Consider the following 18,601-nt stretch of genomic DNA (forward strand, 5'->3'; position numbering starts at 1 on the left):
ATCAGTCCAAGATCAATATCTTAGATAATCCAACAACGAGTAGGACACTTTTCCACTTTCCTGAATTAGCTGTGTCCCCCCTCCCTCCTTATCCTACTTAATAATGACCTGTCATGGAATTGTGTAGGGAACAATTTTTCACAGCCTCTCTACCACCCCCTACCCTTCTCTGAGGACCTGGTTTTCTACATTGCCAACTTCTCTGTTCCTTTCTTTTTTTCTTTATTTTTCCATTCGCGCCTCATGGTTGATGAGCACTGAGAGTAGGGGTGATGATACTCTCCTCTCAAGGAAAAAGAAGCCATCGAATTTAAAGTGTAATTGGGCATCTTAATCTAGTACAGTCACCTTCTAAAACTTTTGAAAATACTGATACCTCTTCATAAAATGGAAAGTGCATTTTCTTCAACACCGTTGGTTCTGACAGATTTTACTGTTGTTCACTTTTATGTAACCGCTGCTATTTGAGTACAATTTTCTAATACTTTACATTGTATGTGTGCAGTATTCACCTGGATTATTGATTGATTTGATGGTCATGGGTTGGTTTAGAAATCATGCCCGCCATTGTTTCTATGGAAAATAGCTTCTGAGTTTCAAGCAGCCGATTTGAAAATATGTGGAATAGCGTGGATTTGTAAATTGACGACTCTCTCACATCTACAGATCTACTTGTGCAATTTTAGCGTGAAGCCATTGGGCAATAGGAATTGTAAAGTTAGAAGGGACCTTATAGGTTCTTTTGCTGATGAAGACCTTCACTTTACTGATTATGAATAATGAATCCAGAAATCTTGCATCTTTTCAAAGCATCATGGCCTGTCATCGTCCACATCTCTTGATGGCGGCCTTGGGGGAAAGCATGATGTAGTCTGGCCTTTCCCACACTGCTCTAGGCCACACTACCGTGTACGAAAGATGGGGCAGAGATCCTCTAATGAGTTCCAAAGCAGGAGAAGTTAAGGGGACAAACTGTTAGCTTTAAAGTTAGCAGGGTTCCTGTACCTTAGGTCTTTTCTGACCCTTTGGTGCAGTCATAGGCAGTGAGAATTGAATCTAGTGTATAGTATTTCTCAGGCGTACCTGGCTGGGACCCCCCCCCCCATCCCCCACCCTGGCAGGGGATTTCTATGAACTTGGGCACCACACTCCCTCAGAATATAATTAAGAAAAAGGAGTGGTCGCTAAGGATTTGGAGTTGGGCTAACCTGGGTTTGAATCCTGGTTCTGTTATTTACTCCGGGCAGGTCACTTAGCACTTCAATGTGTCCATTGTCTATGAAATGAGGATAATGCCGCTCGTGGTCTATGGGATGAATGTGAGGACGCCATTATGTAAGTGGCCAGCAAAGTGACACCTACTAGGCCCTCAAGTGTTCACTTCTTCCGTGCATGCCTTTAGCAGGTATTCATAAATGCTGGTTGTGTGCCAGGTGCTGTGCTTGGCCCAGGGGATATAGAGGAGACGAGAAGGGCAAGGTCCCTGACAATAGGAAACCAGTGTGTTTTCTTCCCTCTTGAAGATGATTACTGTGGTGCGCTGTGCATTGTGGTTGTTTCAGACACCGAAGCCCCCACGGTGTGGTTCACCAGTTTCCTTCACGTGGTGTCTATGACTGGGAGAGGTTTAAACCAGAGGTTGAAATGTGTGAGGATGGATGATAGAAGTTTCTATGAGGTTGTCTATGAGGAGGTAATGGCTGTTCTCCAGGGATGATAAAGCTGTCTTAATGTAGTTACTAGACCTTGCTGAGGAATTCATTTACCTGGGAGACCTCAGTCAGTGGTTGTGTGAAAAAGAATTAATGGTTATGGAATATAGATAGAGAAGTCAAAGCAATTCTCTAGTATTAATTCAGTGAACATTTGTTAATCTCTGACTTCTGAGTAACCCTGTAGCACTAGTCAACAAGTCTACTTGCATTTAGTTTATTTTACACAGGTTTTTATGGGAGAGTTCTGATAACTTAAAGTTATGAAGATTCCTTTAAGTCTTCTCCTCTTTGGTAAGGTGGAATATTCACTGAGAAATATAATATAATATAATATAATATAATATAATATAATATAATATAATATAATACAGTTTATTCAAGATCTTGCTGAGGTTTTTGGTTTTGTTTGTGTATTTGGCCAGGACAGAGACAACTCCCACTTAAAAAATCTCCCAGTACGAAATGATTATAGTCGTACTCTATGGCATGTAACTTTGAAGGCTTCGTCCGTCTATGAGAATCCCAAGCAGCTTTTTGAGGACTATCACAAGCCTTCCCTCAGGGCTGTGTCCTTCCAAATGGGCATTTTCCCTGGTTAGGTCCCTTAATTTTCATAAGACAATATCCTTTCCATTCTCAGCACAGGTAACTTAGTAAAGCATATGGGTCTCCACCTAATGAAGCAACCAATAATAACTCCCCACCAAGTAATTTATTAGTATAACCTTTTACCTCATTGCTTTTTTTCTTTTGAAGTTTTTAATGTTTATTCATTTTTGAGAGAAAGACAGGGCATGAGCAGGGGTGGGGCAGAATCCGAAACAGGCTCCGGTGTCTGAGCTGTCAGCAGAGAGCCCGACGTGGGGCTCGAACTCTCAGACTGCAAGATCATGTCCTGAGCCAAAGTCGGACACTTTACTAACTGAGCCACCCAGGTACCACTTACCTCATGGCTTCGTAACACTCACGGCTGACTCACTTCTGTCAGCTACCAGAAGGGCACATAATGGCCTCATTCTTCTAGATGTTTTAAACTTGATCCTTGAAATAAGCAAAGTGGCCCACCTCAGTGCTCTGCAATCTGAAGTACTGAGTTAGCCCTATGGAGTCCACTGTGGTCAGCCTGAGAAGTGAGAACCCTATGAAACCTGCTGTTCTATATATCACGAGGGTATGCTCCCGGCATCATACAACATCCCCTCAGTGAGCAGTCCTGTGAGGCATCTCTGTCTCGTCTCTGTGCTAGAAACACCTGTGTTTCCGTAGAAAAATTGATGTCTCGTTATATGCACCCTACAAGTATACAACTATTCGTGCCCTTGACGGTAGACCTTAGGGCAAGCCGACCTCCGCTGACCACTGTCTCTCCTGGCTTTCTTTTACCTTTCCCGCTTTAACGTTTTTTTCTAATGTACTTGTTAATTTTTTAATTGCTATGTAGTTATGGTGTGCATTTTTGGTGGGTTATCTTAAACCCATTTTAGAGAAAGGTAAGATATAAATTATCCAGAAAACACAACTAAAAACTCAAATGTTTTATTCAACAAGACTAGGAGCCAGAAAGTAGATTCACGGCATCCATTCCATATTCAGGAAGCAATTATTTTCCAAATTTTACATTATAACCACCGTCGTGAAAGTCACTATTTTGGTTAACATGTGCGCAAAAACCTCTTCAAGATTCTCATAATTATAGCCTCCCAAGAGCACACACCTGCCCATCTTTCCTTCTTTTTGCTTGAAGACCCAAACTACCATGTCTAATAGGCTTGTTGTTTGTTTCAGTCCAGCTAATTTATGTAAAAAAGCACATTGCCAATTGTAAAATGCCTCCCAAATGTAAGAATGCATTTTTCTCTACCACTGACAGTGTTTGCAACTTCTGCAGTTTATTTTATTTTCCATCCCCGATGACATTTTGAATGTTCTCCCTGTAAGAATTCTAAGACTGTTCTTTCTGTGGAGTCTCTTTCCTTTCCAGTTTCCCATTTCACGTTTTCCCTAAAGTGTCTGTTTCAGTACATTTGTTCATCTAATTACCTCCCTTGACTCACTTTTAATATTGATAAAGGTTATTGAGGAAGCATGTTTCTCTGGAGACTTGTTTCTTAATCTTGCTATTAAATTTCATTGCACTGTTCCCTCATTGAAGGAAAGGCAGAAAGCATGGTTTCTTCTCCTTTCAAATGTGAATGACAGTTGGACGATGTTCTTCAACATTCCATTAGCTATTCAGTGAGCACCTGTTAGTTACAAAATTATCTTAGGTTCTGCAGGGATCTAGAAAGCAAGAGGGTTATTCAGTGTCCTTGTGGAGCATATTTCTGAAGAGCCAAACCTAATAAACGAGAAGCAGCAAAGCGCTCTGAAAGAATAGAGGAACAGAGATTCCTTATATAAAGTGTTTGGAGAAAAAACTAACAACGGAGTTGAAATTTATCCTCAGCACGTAAAGACGTAAATGAGGGAGGCTAGAGGGTTGTACCCCTTTAAGTGGGCTCGATGGTGGTATCATTTCCATCAGAAGAAATGTACACTATGTATAAATTTCACTGAAGAATGAAAGCATTTTTGAGCTGAAAGATCACCTTGTGGTCATCTTTATGAGTAAGATAACTCAGAGTTATGAGTTATGAGTAAGATAAGCCCAGAGAGATGACTTAGAACAATTCACTTCCCACCACCACAGTAACATGTGTATATGAAATGCTTTAGTGTGCATTATCTTAAAAACAAACAAAAAAGTGTATTTTGAGAGAGAGAGCACGCACGGGTGGGGGAGGGAGGGAGAGAGAGAATCCCAAGCAGGCTCCACGCTGACAGCGTGGAGCCCAACGTGGGGCTCGATCCCATGAACTGTGAGATTCTGACCTGAGCAAAAATCAAGAGGGAGACACTTAACTGACAGAGCCACCCAGGTGGCCCAGCATGCATTCTCTTATAGAATCTTCACAATGGTCCTGTCCTCCTTTTCCCATTGAGGAAATCCAAGTATAGATAATGTCAGGATAACAAATGGGTAATAAAAAGTCTGTGCCCTCAAGGAGTTTATATATAGTATTTATATCAGCACACAGGCCACCAGTGAATATAAAACGCATCTGGTAGTCAGAGTGCCTGGAAGGACGAATTGGTTTGTAAAATAAATAGAGTTAGGGCAGATAAACTATTTCAGAAGAGTGGTCTGGCAGGGTAACATCTTAGCAGAGACCCGAAATTACCGAGCAGAGAGCCACCTCCAAATCCAGGGGAAGAAGGTTCTGGGAGAGGAAGCGGCAGTTCCCCAGGCCTGGAGGGGGGACCGTGCTCGGTGGACGGAAGCAGCAGCAGGAAGCCAGTGTTATTGGAGCATTTGGTGGAGGGGGGGAGGAGTGGGAGGGGGTGAGGGCGGGGAGGGAAGAAGCCAGATCATAGCAGGCACGTGGGCATGTGGAGGACTTTGGATTTTTGTTTTGTTTTGAATGAGGCGAGAAGTGTTTAAGCCGAAAAGTGACATGATGTCATTACGTTTAAAAAGAATCTGCCTGGTTGTTGGACCAAGAATGAGCTATAGCAAGATAAGGGGCACAGCAGTCAAGCAGGAGATGGTTCCAGTGGCCCAGGGAGAGGTAACTGGGCCGGGCTCGGGCGCTAGGGGTAGAGAGACTGGCAAGTAGAGCTCTCAGGATTTGTCAACAGATTGAACGTGAAAAGTAAGAAGAGCGGAATCATGGGTAACGCCGTGGTGTTTGGCCCTAACAGCTAGAAAAGTGCATTTGCCATTTATTAATATGGGGCATTTACGTGGCAGGAAGAGTAGGTATTGTTGGAGACATCAGGATTCCTGTTTAGCATATGTTAAGTTTGTGGCACCTGTTAAAATTCCAAGGGGAAAAGGCAAGTGAGTTGTTAGAGAAGTAAGTCTGATGTTCATGGGCTAATTGAGGGCCTAAATTTGTGAGTCTTCACAAATGCCATTGAAAAAGTTTATGTGCCTGGATGCGTTTGGCCAGGGCAGCGAGCATAAATACAGAAAGGGAGAGAGCCAAGCACGGGGCCTGGCCTTGCCACCAAGAATGGGACCTCCCAGAGGCCAACGGAAGCAAGCGTTGCAGACAGAAGGAGTGATGGGCTGTGTGTCAGGCTGGTGAAGGTTTGAGAAAAGTGGAAATTGGGACTTGACCATTGGATCTGACAGAGTGGGGGTCCCTGGTGATGTTGACCCAGGTGAGTGGTAGTGGAATGTCGGAAAGAATAAAACCTGATGGCCGTGGTCTCAAAAGGGAGTGGAGGAGAGGGAATCGATGCAGCAAATATTTGCGACTCTTGTAATTTTCACTTTGTGCTGCAAGGTAACGGAGACATGGGGCAGGACCTGGAGAATCCGGGGTGTGTTTTTTAGGCACGAACTCTACACAGCCTGCATGCGCATGCAAGTGGTCCAGAAGAAAGAGGACAGTGGGTAAAAGAAGTGAGGGTGGGCTGGGATCTCATGCCTGAAGGAGGGACTGGCAGAAAGGCCACCCATATAACAAGAGGGAAGGCAGACTTCACTACAAGCACCAGTAGGTGGCTTTTCCTGGGCATGGAGAGTGTAGAGGGTGAGTGCTTCTGTTTTCTCAGTGAAGGAGAAGCCGGGCTTCTTGCTTGTGGCTCTGAAATAGGCGTGGTCATGAAAAACAGCCCAGCAGAACATCTGGCCAAGTGCGGGGCCCATCTGAGCACACGATTCTGGGTGACTGCGTCGGTCACACGTTCAGAGGCTGGGCCACGATACAGGTGATCAGTTAAATCTGATCAGGCCAGCAAGCACAACAGTGCTGGGCAGACCAGGGGCGCTGGCGGGAGACTTGGCTTCCTGAGAGATCAAATCCAAACAAAAGCTGTCCTGTCTTCACGGAGTCACAGAAATGGAGGGTGAGGAGTGACAGAATGCGCAGAGAATGCATCAGAGCTACTTAGAAACGTTTATGACCACCAAAAAAAAAAAAAAAAAAAAGAATTGTGGTGTCTCCTGAGTGGACGTCCGTAAATCAGTAAATCCCAGTGGTGGGAAGGGTGAGGTTCCTCAGACTGCGGTCTGTTGTCACACAGATGTGGCCTTCATGACCGTTGACGCAACGATGTCAGAAAATCTCCCCTAATCGTCCCCCAAACTCCAGGAGTGAAGGGTGGAATGAATGGAAGATGAGAGCCTCTGTGCAGACGAATGTGACTTCATTTGCTTCAAAGATTCAAAACCCATATATGTGTATATACGCATATACGTGTACCCACGCATATAAAAAGGCCTTTTCAAAGGTTGTGTGTCGTCTGCGTTGTCTCTCTTGTCCGCGGTGTTGTGTGCTGTCACGGGAGAATTCAAGCAGGAAGTTTAGGCCATGGCTGGAATTTCTCCACAGGTTTGAGAATAGTAGGAATTTCGGTTTTCAGCTCAGAGTCCATCTGACTACAGAGGCTCGTGCGGGGCGGCCTTACAGGAGAGGAGAATCCGTTTTACAAAATGTCAGCGCGCTGGAGGTGAGCCTGGGAAAGAATGCTTGTCAGATTCAGTTATTAGAGGACCCTGCAGGTCAAGGAAAATCCAAATGCCCCTTGTCCATTTGCCCTTTCGCCTACATTTCCTCATTTTCCTCTGTAGTGAACAGCGTGGCTTAACCATGGCGGGGCATTTGGCTGCTTCTTAGCTTAGCACATCACCCAGCGTCACTGGTGTGCTTGCCTGCGTGTGTAATTTGTGATTGTGCCCTCCAGAGTCGGTCCGCTACCGAGAGCCCCAGTAAAAAAAAGCGCCCCGGGGCGCCTGGGTGGCGCAGTCGGTTAAGCGTCCGACTTCAGCCAGGTCACGATCTCGCGGTCCGTGAGTTCGAGCCCCGCGTCGGGCTCTGGGCTGATGGCTCAGAGCCTGGAGCCTGTTTCCGATTCTGTGTCTCCCTCTCTCTCTGCCCCTCCCCCGTTCATGCTCTGTCTCTCTCTGTCCCAAAAATAAATAAACGTTGAAAAAAAAAATTTGAAAAAAAAAAAAAGTGCCCCCGAGGCCACACACCTGGAGCGGTGCCCATGTCCCACGGGTGAGTGCGTAGAGCCATTGTGTCAGAGATGAGAACACAAAAATCGCTCCCAAGGTGTGTGCGTCTGGGGTCCGCATCAGCCCGAGGAGAATCTGTCATCTATTTTGCATGTCAGTTAACTGTGTTAATGAGAAAACCAAAACCTTGTTTGCATAGTCAAGGTAAATACATTTTGCTCTCATGATGGCCGCACTCCCTTACCACCCGGGATAGGGCCTTTAAATAAGTACACATTAAATCCCTTTTCTATTGTCAGTTCCCCCAAAATTAGCCCCTCGTTTTGGTCCTTGTTCTTCAGTTAAGCAACACGTTTCCCTTATCCCCTTCATCACAAGGTTAGCATTTAATGTTTGCAGCGATTTCGAAGAAGCGGTGTCACCCGGGGAAGTAAGGTGACAGTCACTTAAATCTCATAGTCATGGTGGACTCACTTTCTTGAATCTCATCTCATCAGTTACTTTAATGAATACACTTATATACTCCCACAAGCCAAATCTGTTTTATAAATAAAGTTTTACTAGAACACCGCCATACTCCTTTAATGACACACACTGTCTGTGGTTGCTTTTGTGCCGAGTTAAGTCATTGCAACAGGCTGTCTGTCTCACAAAGCCTAAGGTATTTAGTATCTGAGTTTTTATTTAAAAATGGCTGATCTCGGGGCGCCTGGGTGGCTCAGTCGGTTAAGCGTCCGACTCCGGCTCAGGTCACGATCTCGCGGTTCGTGAGTTCAAGCCCCGCGTCGGGCTCCGTGCTGACAGCTCAGAGCCTGGAGCCTGTTTCAGATTCTGTGTCTCCCTCTCTCTCTCTCTCTGACCCTTCCCCGTTCATGCTCCGTCTCTCTCGGTCTCAAAAATAAATAAACATTAAAAAAATAAATAAAAAAAAATGGCCGATCTCTGTGGGTGAATTGGCTCATGCTTCTCTGGGTATCTATGTACCCCACTGCCCTACCAGTTGGCTCCACTGCCTTTGCACCTCACAGCGTAGATATTTGAGAGAGGATTGCTGGGCAATTTTATTTACCTTAAAGTAATCAAAGGCAGCTTTACAGAGGAGCGTTTTCCCTCTGAGGAAAACCAATTTAAAAGAATTATGAGCAGATTTAAACCCAACGGTTGTATGTGATTCTCTCGGCCAGTGGTGTCAGGCTTGGCCCATCTACCTCCCTGTGGGGACGCCCAGGGTAACTGGAATAAACCTTTCCTCGCGATGACTTCATTCTTTGTCTCAGTCTTCCTGATTTGGGCTTGGTGCCTCACCTTTTCAGAGGATCTTGATTTGGAGAGTCTCAGAGTTTGGGGGTGCCACGGTGAATGTCACTTGCTATCTGGCATCTTCACATTCACCTGTGTAGCAGTCCAGGTACTTTAAGTCGTGAGTCTCAAACATGACCATCTCTGCTTTTGGGGACATGGGCTACCCTGTTCTTTTTATCTGAGTGCCCCCATAGCAAATAGAATGTAATTATGGATTGTTATATCTCATGTTCATGAAATTCAGATAATCTTTATAAGGATTTCCCAACAAGCTCTGCACTTCCTTTTGTCATTGGGATCGCCTTGGCATAGATTGAGGGTCTAGCCAGAGACAGTAGCTTCCCTGGCCTCAACCCAATGCCATTATATATGTGGCAAGAGCTTCCTCTCCACCAGGAGTCGGGTTACTTGACTCTGTTTCAGGGGAATAATCTTTCACCTTGGTTAAACTTAGAAATGGGTGAGGAAAGCCTCTTTTCTCCCAAAGCACAGAGAAGGGAGCTCGCAGGATGCCTGCCTTCTACTTCCTTTACAACTACCACTGGCATATATAGTCCCAGGAGTGTAAAGTTAGATCAAAAGTTCTCTGCTCTGCTTAGAATAAATGAGAATGCTTATCCCTAAATCTTCAAGGAGCCAACCAGGCCAACAGGCTGTGCAGCAGGACTACATAAAAAAAAAAAAAAAAAAAACTTCTATAAAGGAAGACATAATTTAAGACAATATCAGCATAATTTAAGGAGCTCTCAAGAGTGGAAAAGTGCCTGCAAATATGAAAAAGAGGTTAAAACTTTTATACTAATCAGTAAAGGAATATAAAAATTTTGCAGAAGATTGGGATAGTTCATAAATGGAAATAGACTTTTTAAAGCACGTATCTGTAAGTATCTCCAGCATGTCCCAATGAAAATCACTACTGTTCTACACCTGATAAAATAGCAAGGACTTCTTTAAAACCGTAATAACCGTTACGTGTAAGGCTGTAGTAAAACTGACACAGTTCAAATTGGTACAATCGTTTTGAAAACGACTTGGCTATATGTATAGGAAAGGAACTAATGTGGAGAGGCAACATGAGAAATAAAACTAGATAAGGAATTTGTACAGTAGGCAGTAAACCCTGATGGATTCTGAGGGTTGGAGTTGCCAAGGTATTTTATACAGATTGGTCTGAAAGTGACTATTTAAGAGGGAAAGACTAAAAGTTAACATTTAGGAAGATTTGGTGAATACTGTGCATCGTAGATGATAGAACTTTAAAGTTAAGGAATCTAGGTTGTGCCCTCAACTTGACAGACCAGGAGGCTGACAACTGAAAAATAGGGAAACTTCCCTAAGACCCAAGTAGGAGTTATGAGCTCAGAGGGACTAGAGGTGCCAAGAGGAACTAAATGGAATCTTCTGAGTTCCAGCTCTGTTTTTCTTTTCAATATTGAAGGATTTATGGAACTCTTCAGTAATACTTACAAATGTAGAATTTTAATGATCTTATGTATATTTTAATATTTTATGATTCAATATGTAAACATCAATGTTTAAATAAGCTTTAAAAATAATTACAGCTATTTCTCAGTTTTAAAAATTTGGACTTGCTGGTAGGAATAATTAGGTAATCTTCATAGATTTAATAGAGCAAAAGCCAAGCTTGAGAAACCCTCAATTTGTTCAATCATCAGTTTTTTTAACGTGTACTCGGTGCTCTAGGCTCTAACTGCATTCTCAGAATACAAAATAAATACCACCAGCCTCTGTCCTCCAAGAGGGGGAGTGATGGACCTTTGTTCAAAATAACTCAAATTATTATCCACCATGAACATAAGTGATGGCAAAAATTGTATAACCCTCTAACAAGAACTCAGATTTAGATAGAAAATTCGCAAAGAAGATACTTGATCTTAAGGGGTTAATAGGAATTTCACAGACAGACCAGGGGAGGGGCTGTAAGTGTTGAGAAAAGCATTCTAAGAAAAGGGAACAGCATGTTGAAAGTCATGAAACAGCCTGACACATTCAGAGGCCTGAGATAGGTGTGTTTGTCTGAAGTATACACTGTGAATGGGAGGAAGAAGTTGGAGATAAGGCTGTGAGTGAGGGACTCAGTGGAACTTCTCTTTTTTCCAAGTAGCAAAATATAGAATGTTAGTGCCATGCCCCAGTTCCAAGTACCTTTACATGCATATTGGTTTTATCTCATTTGTTACCCTGTTACAGATGATAAAAGTGAGCCAGAGAGAAGGTAAATACCTTGCACAGTCACACTGCTAACAAGCAGTGGGATTGTGATATGAAACATGACACTTGAGTCCACAGCTCACTGTCCTAAAATCAGGCTGTCCTTCCTGTTCCACACTGGGATTTGGGAACACTGAACAATTTTAAAGGTTTTTGGCATGGTGGTATAGGCCAGAATTGGAAGGTTGTGAGTAGCAAGTTTGAAAACCGCCTGTTGTGGGGTGCCTGGGTGGCTCAGTTGGGTTAAGCGTCTGACTTCAGCTCAGGTCATGATCTCAAGGCTTGTGGGTTCGAGCCCTGCGCCAGGCTCTGTGCTGACAGCTCGGAGCCTGGAACCTGCTTCAGATTCTGTGTCTCCCTCTCTCTCTGCCCCTCCCCCACTGATTCTCTCTCTCTCTCTCTCTCTCTCTCTCTCTCTCTCTCTCAAAAATAAATAAACATTAAAATTTTTTTTTAGTAAAAATAAAAGGAAAAACAGCCTGTTGTAAGAATCAAAGAAAGGGCTGATGAGAGCCTGGATTTAGAATGAAAGTATTCAGAAGGTAAAATACACAGAACTTAGTCTTGATTTGATGGGGCAAATAAGGAATTTCTGGCTTGAAAAACCGAGTGTATGTTGGTACCTTGAATTAGACACTTTAAGAGAGAAGGAGGATCTATTTGGGGACAACTGTAGTTGTGGTGCCCATGGACAATCAGGTAGAGAGGTCTGGCAAATGAGGATATTCAGGTCAACAGATCAGGAGATGAAGGCTTAGAATAATCAACCTGGAGGTTATCATTGAAATCCCTCTTATCAATACTACACACTGCTGAGAGCTTGTAGTGAGATAAGAGGACCGTGGAGAAAATTCCAGTGTATTTGCTGCTCATAATATAGTCCACCAACTGGCTGTCTATCCACTAATTGAGTATTACATGAGGATTACTCAACTGCATCCCTAAGCACGCTGTTTAACTTTTCTTTTTAATCTTAGCAAGACTTTTGATGAAGGAAGCATTGCATTAATTAACATCCTGAAGCTCCTTGTTTTGTCCCAGATCAGTACTTTGAGTATCACTAATACAAAAAATACTCACATTTAAGCCTTAGATAGAGGAAGAGGTCTCTAACGAGACAGAAGGAATAGCGTGAGTGCAAGGATGAGAAGCAGAAGAAAGGGAAGTCAAATTACTCTGATGTGTTCACAGGTGAGAGGAGCCAGTGGTCAGCACGGTCACAAAGAAGTGAAATACGATGAAGAACTTCAAGTAATTATTGAATTTGGCCATTTTACGGTCTTCAGTAGCATGTCAGGAGTTTTAACCCCTGTTTACTCTTGTACCTTCTGAGCTCTCCTTTTTAATCCCACCAATCTACCTCCTAAATACTTCTCAAATCTGTACTTTGCCTTGTGTGCCAAGATCTTACTGACTCTAAATCCAAAGTATGCTTGGACTCAATGTTCACTTTACCTTATCCCTTGGCTGATCTGAAGTTATTGATCACTGTCTCCTTCCTGACCCACCCTTTCTTCTACAACACACTGACCTTAGTTTTCCTCCTCACCCCGCACCCATTTTCCCCTGCCCGTCCCTTCTGCACACACTGCATGTCTTTAATGGCAGCCATTTCTTTAACTGCATTCTACGTGCCATCAATTTCCAAACCTAAACCCAGCCGTCATGGGGCAGTGTAACAGCCTGCTGGACATCGTGAATACCACAGATTCTTCAAGCTCAAGATGTCCAAAGCAGAATTTAAATGCTCATCTACACACTTCTTTATAAGCCCTTCTTCTCAAATCCCAGACCTCATGGTTATATTCATCTTCCCAGTTGCCAACCCACTGGTATGAGCACCTCCTCCTCCCTTATCTGATTAGTTATTGATTTCCCTCTCAGTGACACTTCAAATCTGTAGCTCTCCCTATGGCCACTACCTGCATGGGCCGCCAACACCATCACTGAATTATCCTCCTGGCTGGTCTCCCCTTCTCAGTCTTCACTCGCCTCCACTACCTCGCCACACTGGCTAGAGTCCTCTATCTAAGGTGTAAATTTGCTCCCATCACTCCCTTGCTGAATTCTTTGCCTGTAACTCCACCTCTTCTCTGTACCCTTCCTCTATAGAGTCAGTCAGATTGATTGTTTTTTGGTTTTTTGTTTTTTGGGCTTTTTTCAGTTCTTCAACATGCTCATGCGCATGCTTTCTCTCTCTTTCTCTGTCTCCCTCTCTCCCCTCCCCCCACCAACACACATGCTCGTGTGCCTTTCTGGAGAACATTTATACTCCATTTTTACTGGTAGCTTTGTCTTCCATCTTCAGGAAGCTTCTATAATCCTGTAAATCTGTGTTGTATAGACTTGCCCCGTGGTCTCTCAGCATTCTACCTTTCCCATGCCATAGCCCTTTCTATGTTGTTTTCTAATCTCTTATTTTTGTCCACAAATCAGTGCCTTCCTCTGAATTTTAAGCTCCAAGGAGACCATATCTGTATAGCACATCATTCTACCTCAGCCTCCATACAGTGCCCGGAAGAGTGTAGACATGTAATCATTGTTAGAGGAAATAATTGCTCTTCTGAGTATTTTTACATTCATTATCTCGGTGGGGGTAAAGTTGAATAATTTTGAAAGGGTTTTAATGAAACATGAGATGTCAGTGGATTAGAAGATTAAATTATTTGTTGAGTTGTTTTGTACTAATAGAAGGAAAGAGAATAGTTAGAGTCAGCAAAGCTGGTTAGGAGAGTAGAAGCATTTAATCCCACCTCATAGAACAAAGAGGAAGAGATTTTTTTTTTTTAATCTGGCTTGCATTATTAAATTTTACCTTCCTTCTAATAAGTTGAGGCCTGTAAGGTTGTGTGTGTGTGTGTGTGTGTGTGCGCGCGCGCTAATATTTAAAGGTATCATATTGTTCATATTTTAGAGCTTTTTCTCCACCTGGAAAAACTTTAGATAAGATAATTTAAGAATCTACCTGTATACTTTACTCATTGAATTTCTTTTCTTTGGTAGGGAGGTGTATAGAAGTGAGTAATCAATTTAATTATCACTTGTTTCCAAAAAAAGGGGGATGGAATATTATTTTTTTAAAGATTTAAATGGGTTTAACACAAGGATAAGGAAATACACACCAAGAACTAAAGGAATTGGCAATCAATAGGAAATCTAGACTGAGAAAACCTAAGTAAGGTCAACTACTTGGAGGACAAAATTAACCCTAAACTACCTGGAAGTCAAGGCAAGAGATAGAATGTGATAAGATGTGTTGTTTGATGTCTTTTAGCTTCTTGTCAAATATGAACTTCAAAGGTTGGAGAGCTCACAGTTCAAGATGGACTTTGCAGTCAAGTACTCGAAATACGAGTCAAATTTAGATGCCAGTTGTGACCGTTGAAAGCAAATGCTCTGCTTTGACATTACTATAGAGAGATTGGCATGTGTTCTGTCTTAGATGGTGGCTGTCCAGGTTCGCACGGAGGTGTAGTTACAGAATTGTCAAAAAAAAAGGGAGGTCGAGCCTTTTTCCTCCAAACACAACTTCGAACTCACTGAGCTCCTTAAAAATACATATTTATTTGGAGCTCCTAATTCTCTATAAAACTTGGAAGACAGTTGCTTGGTTTGGAACATTTTGAGGAGAAGATGCCACAGTCATCTGCCTCTGCCAGAAAAAGATCTAATGTGGATTTCGAAAATGTTAAACTGTAACCAGCCAGCACTGTATTCTAATAGTTCCGTAAGGTGAGTGAGGTAGCTCAAAAATGCATCCTGTGTAACTACGTATGCTGACCTAGGGAGTGGAGTTGTTCTGGACCTTCTGGCCATAATTAACTGTGCTATCATGGTGGCGTCTTGGTACAAGGATCCATGACTGGTCTATATGAGGAAGTTTGCTGTCTTGTTTGCTATTGCAGAGGACTTAAAGTCTCATCTAAAAGTGATAGGAATCTGTTGAGGTTTTAAAATTAAACAAGAGGTATAGGGCTGCTCCGTGTGATTTAGAAATGGAATTTACTCTGTCAAAGTCCATTCCTATCCATCCAGACTCATAAGGCTTAAACTTGGAAGTAATATTGAGACCACATGGTTGGACACGTGGCTGGCCTTGTTAGTACAGTTGAGGACGATAGTACAATAACAAAGGCTACCAGATATTCACTTGTCCTCAATACTTTTCTATTTGCTGAGATTTAGTATCAACAGCATCTCAGTGAGAATTACCATTCCTCATACTAGCTTGAGAGATTCCAACCCATATCTAGGAGAGAAATCTGGCAAAGAGTTTGGGAAGGAGAGGCAACACACTGGGCACATCTGGAATTTGGGAGGGGAAGTAGAAATTGTCTGATGTGTGAACATCAGATAAAAAAAAGTATTAGGGTTTTTGTTGTTGTTGTTCATTTGGAAATAGGGTAAGAGTTCCCCCTCCCCCAACTCCACAGTCACTACTTAGCCATTCTTCTAGCTGGTTAGAAGTTGTTCTTTATTTTGTATTTTCTATGTAATTATTTCCATGGTTTCTCTGAGTTACCCAGGTGAGCAATTTGAATGTGCTGTCTGTTTGAGATTTTTGGTTCAAAGAGACTGAGACAGATGCTGTGCAGAGTATGGGCATTGCCCATATATCTGTTCTTCCTTATCTTATCACTCCCTTGTTCTCACATAAAATGAGGGGGAAAAAGGAGATTTTTGAAATTTTCAAAGAAAAATCTGCCTGGTGATTTGGTTTTTCCTGCCCCAGAGCTGATTTTTCTTTTCTTTCTGTGAACCAGGAGCCTTTTTGTAGGTGGGAGAGCGGTTAGTAAGGCAAATGTGTGAGCCTCTCAGCATGGCCAGACACTGTTTGCGGAATGAGAGAGAGAGATGGATGTGGAAATAGGGTTGAGGGAGCATTGTCTACTCGTGGAGAACCACTAAGAGAAACTAGGCAACTAGTTTTCCACCTGCTGTCTTCCACACCTTCAATTAAATTTTATTCATTTCCGATCACGCGTTTCTTTCAAAAGAGTGCATTCTTGGAATCAAGTATCTCATACATTTTTTATCAGTGCAAGTAAAAGGTAATGAATGTGAGCAGAATGAAATGCGCTTTGCTCTTCAGACTTCCCCATGAGTTGAAACAAGGTTGATCTTGACACCATGGTAATAGAACCAGAAGATAAAAGACCTTCCTGTATTTCTGCAGAGTACAGTACAATCCACAGCCCATCAACACCCATTAAAGATTCAGACTCCGATCGATTGCGTCGAGGTTCAGATGGGAAGTCACGTGGACGGGGCCGAAGAAACAATAATCCTTCACCTCCCCCAGATTCTGACCTTGAGGTATGTCATTGACAATGACCTAGTAAATAACAAGGTATCTTCGTGGTTAAATGATGGTTCTGTACACACGCAATGTAAATAGGCTGTGATCAAGATACCCAAATGCTTTTGTTCCTGCTTTTTTTCCCTATGTTAATTGTAAGTAAAGCATTTTTTTTTCTCTTTCATGTTGATTGTAAGTAAAAACAATTATTTCTGTTTTCTCTTCCATTTTCACTACGTGCAAAGCATCCGGTTATTTCTCTCTAAGGAAATACAGTAAAGTATATAATTCTGCCTCAACAAAATTCTCTTGTACTGCTCTATATCATTGCCATTTCAGTTAAGTGTCATACTAAAAGTGATTAATAAAATCCATTTTGAAAATTAAAGACACACTTAGGTATATGAGAAAGGAAAACCTGGGATGTTCTAAACTGAAATGGCAGTTGTCTTATGAGACCTGTTTTGGTGGAGTTCAAAAGCAGGAGGGATTAAATAAAACCTTAAAGGGTAGATTTCATAGCTTTGAATCCACTGCAATTAAGTTTCTGGGTTTTGCCAAGTGAAAGCTGATGGTGGGAAGCATGATTATTTTGGCTGAAAAGATGAAAATTTCCCAGCAGAACCTATGTGTATGAATATATACTGGTGTGAGTGGAAAGGAGAAGAAGAAATGTACGCTTCAGAAGCCTTTGTGGCATCTCAAAGACATTTTTGAAATGAATTCCTTCAAATCCAATTCCAAATATCTCAAGAGTGTGTTAAGAGCACATGTGATGTGTCTGCCTAAATTTTGTAATCTGAAGAAAACAGGCAGGAACAATATATAACCCAACCGCATGATAACAGTCCAAAGGTAGCATAAGGTGAGTAGATGATGTGAAGTTTTAGGTTTTATGTGCAATTTTTTAACACTTGGCTTGATAAAAATGAAACATAAGATTTGTTATTTTAACACTTTAATAAGCAGAGAGAAGAGATAAGAAAAAGAAAAATGGAATGATGTTTAACTGATTGCCCCCGCTCTGTCTCAATAAGTTGCGAACAGACTAGTTTTAACTCATTTTTAATTTTTTCAGAAGGGAGAACTGTGAATCTTCAGTTCAGAAGTAGAAAGGACATACATTATTATTTCTTGCCCATGCTTGTATCGATGTCACTAATATAATTGTTCTACACAATTATATACTCTGAGGTTATAACTGGAGAAAAGCTGGGAGATACTCTTTGGAAGAGTTGTGTTTTAAAACATTAAAAAAAATTCAGATTTTTCTTTTGTCTTCTATTTCAAGACTGCTTATTTATGTTGAAGTTAACTGAATCACAGGTTTCTCAACCAAAGGAAAGACATCCTGATTTGGTTCTTCCTTTGTAGAGGGTGTTCATCTGGGACTTGGACGAGACAATCATTGTTTTCCATTCCTTGCTTACTGGGTCCTATGCCAACAGATATGGGAGGGTGAGTACCGAGAGACATCAGTTTTTAATTTCTTTAGAGTTATATATGTCTAGAATTGAACTTTTATCCAGACAGGGATGTGGTTTAACTTTAAATAATAAATTTAAAATATGAACTGGAGAACAACTGAGTTTATGGATACAGATATATGTGTAAGGCAAAAACATATAAATGAGCAAGAGGAGGTTGTTTTCGTATAGATTATATGGAAAAATATTTTGTTTTATATTTTTTATGTGAGTCATTCAATTTTTTTGGTTTTTATTCGCAACAACATATTCGGCGGAGCCGGTATTTCACACGTTCCTGTCTTCAGTGATTAGCCGAGTTAGTATTTTATTTTCAAAACACCTGTTAAGAATGTCTTTAAAAGTCGCTTTGCTACTAGCTAAATCTATGTGAATGGCATATAAAACTGGGCCTCTGAATGACAATAGGACCAATACATCAATGTTTAAGTTGTTACAATATTTACCTTTGGTGTGGTAGGTAAAAAATAATATTACAGACAACCTTCCGTGAGTAGAAATTCAGCCTCGCTGTTCTGTTTTCGGGTTTCCCCAAATCCTTGGAAATTCTTTTTGATCT

At 41.9% G+C, this 18,601-nt stretch overlaps 1 protein-coding gene across 16 annotated transcripts in view; it reads left to right on the plus strand.

The window, feature by feature from the left end:
• EYA1 (EYA transcriptional coactivator and phosphatase 1) overlaps positions 1 to 18,601 on the plus strand; it is a 173,076-nt gene that overhangs the window by 74,693 nt on the left and 79,782 nt on the right. For all 16 annotated transcript variants that reach the window (XM_045454932.1, XM_045454940.1, XM_045454942.1 and 13 more), the window contains 2 exons: positions 16,433 to 16,572; positions 17,930 to 18,013. In XM_045454932.1, coding sequence (XP_045310888.1) covers positions 16,433 to 16,572; positions 17,930 to 18,013 — 224 coding nt within the window. The remainder of the gene's footprint in view (positions 1 to 16,432; positions 16,573 to 17,929; positions 18,014 to 18,601) is intronic.

The sequence above is a fragment of the Leopardus geoffroyi genome, chromosome C3 (genome assembly GCF_018350155.1).
Source record: "Leopardus geoffroyi isolate Oge1 chromosome C3, O.geoffroyi_Oge1_pat1.0, whole genome shotgun sequence".
Taxonomy (NCBI): Eukaryota; Metazoa; Chordata; class Mammalia; order Carnivora; family Felidae; genus Leopardus; species Leopardus geoffroyi.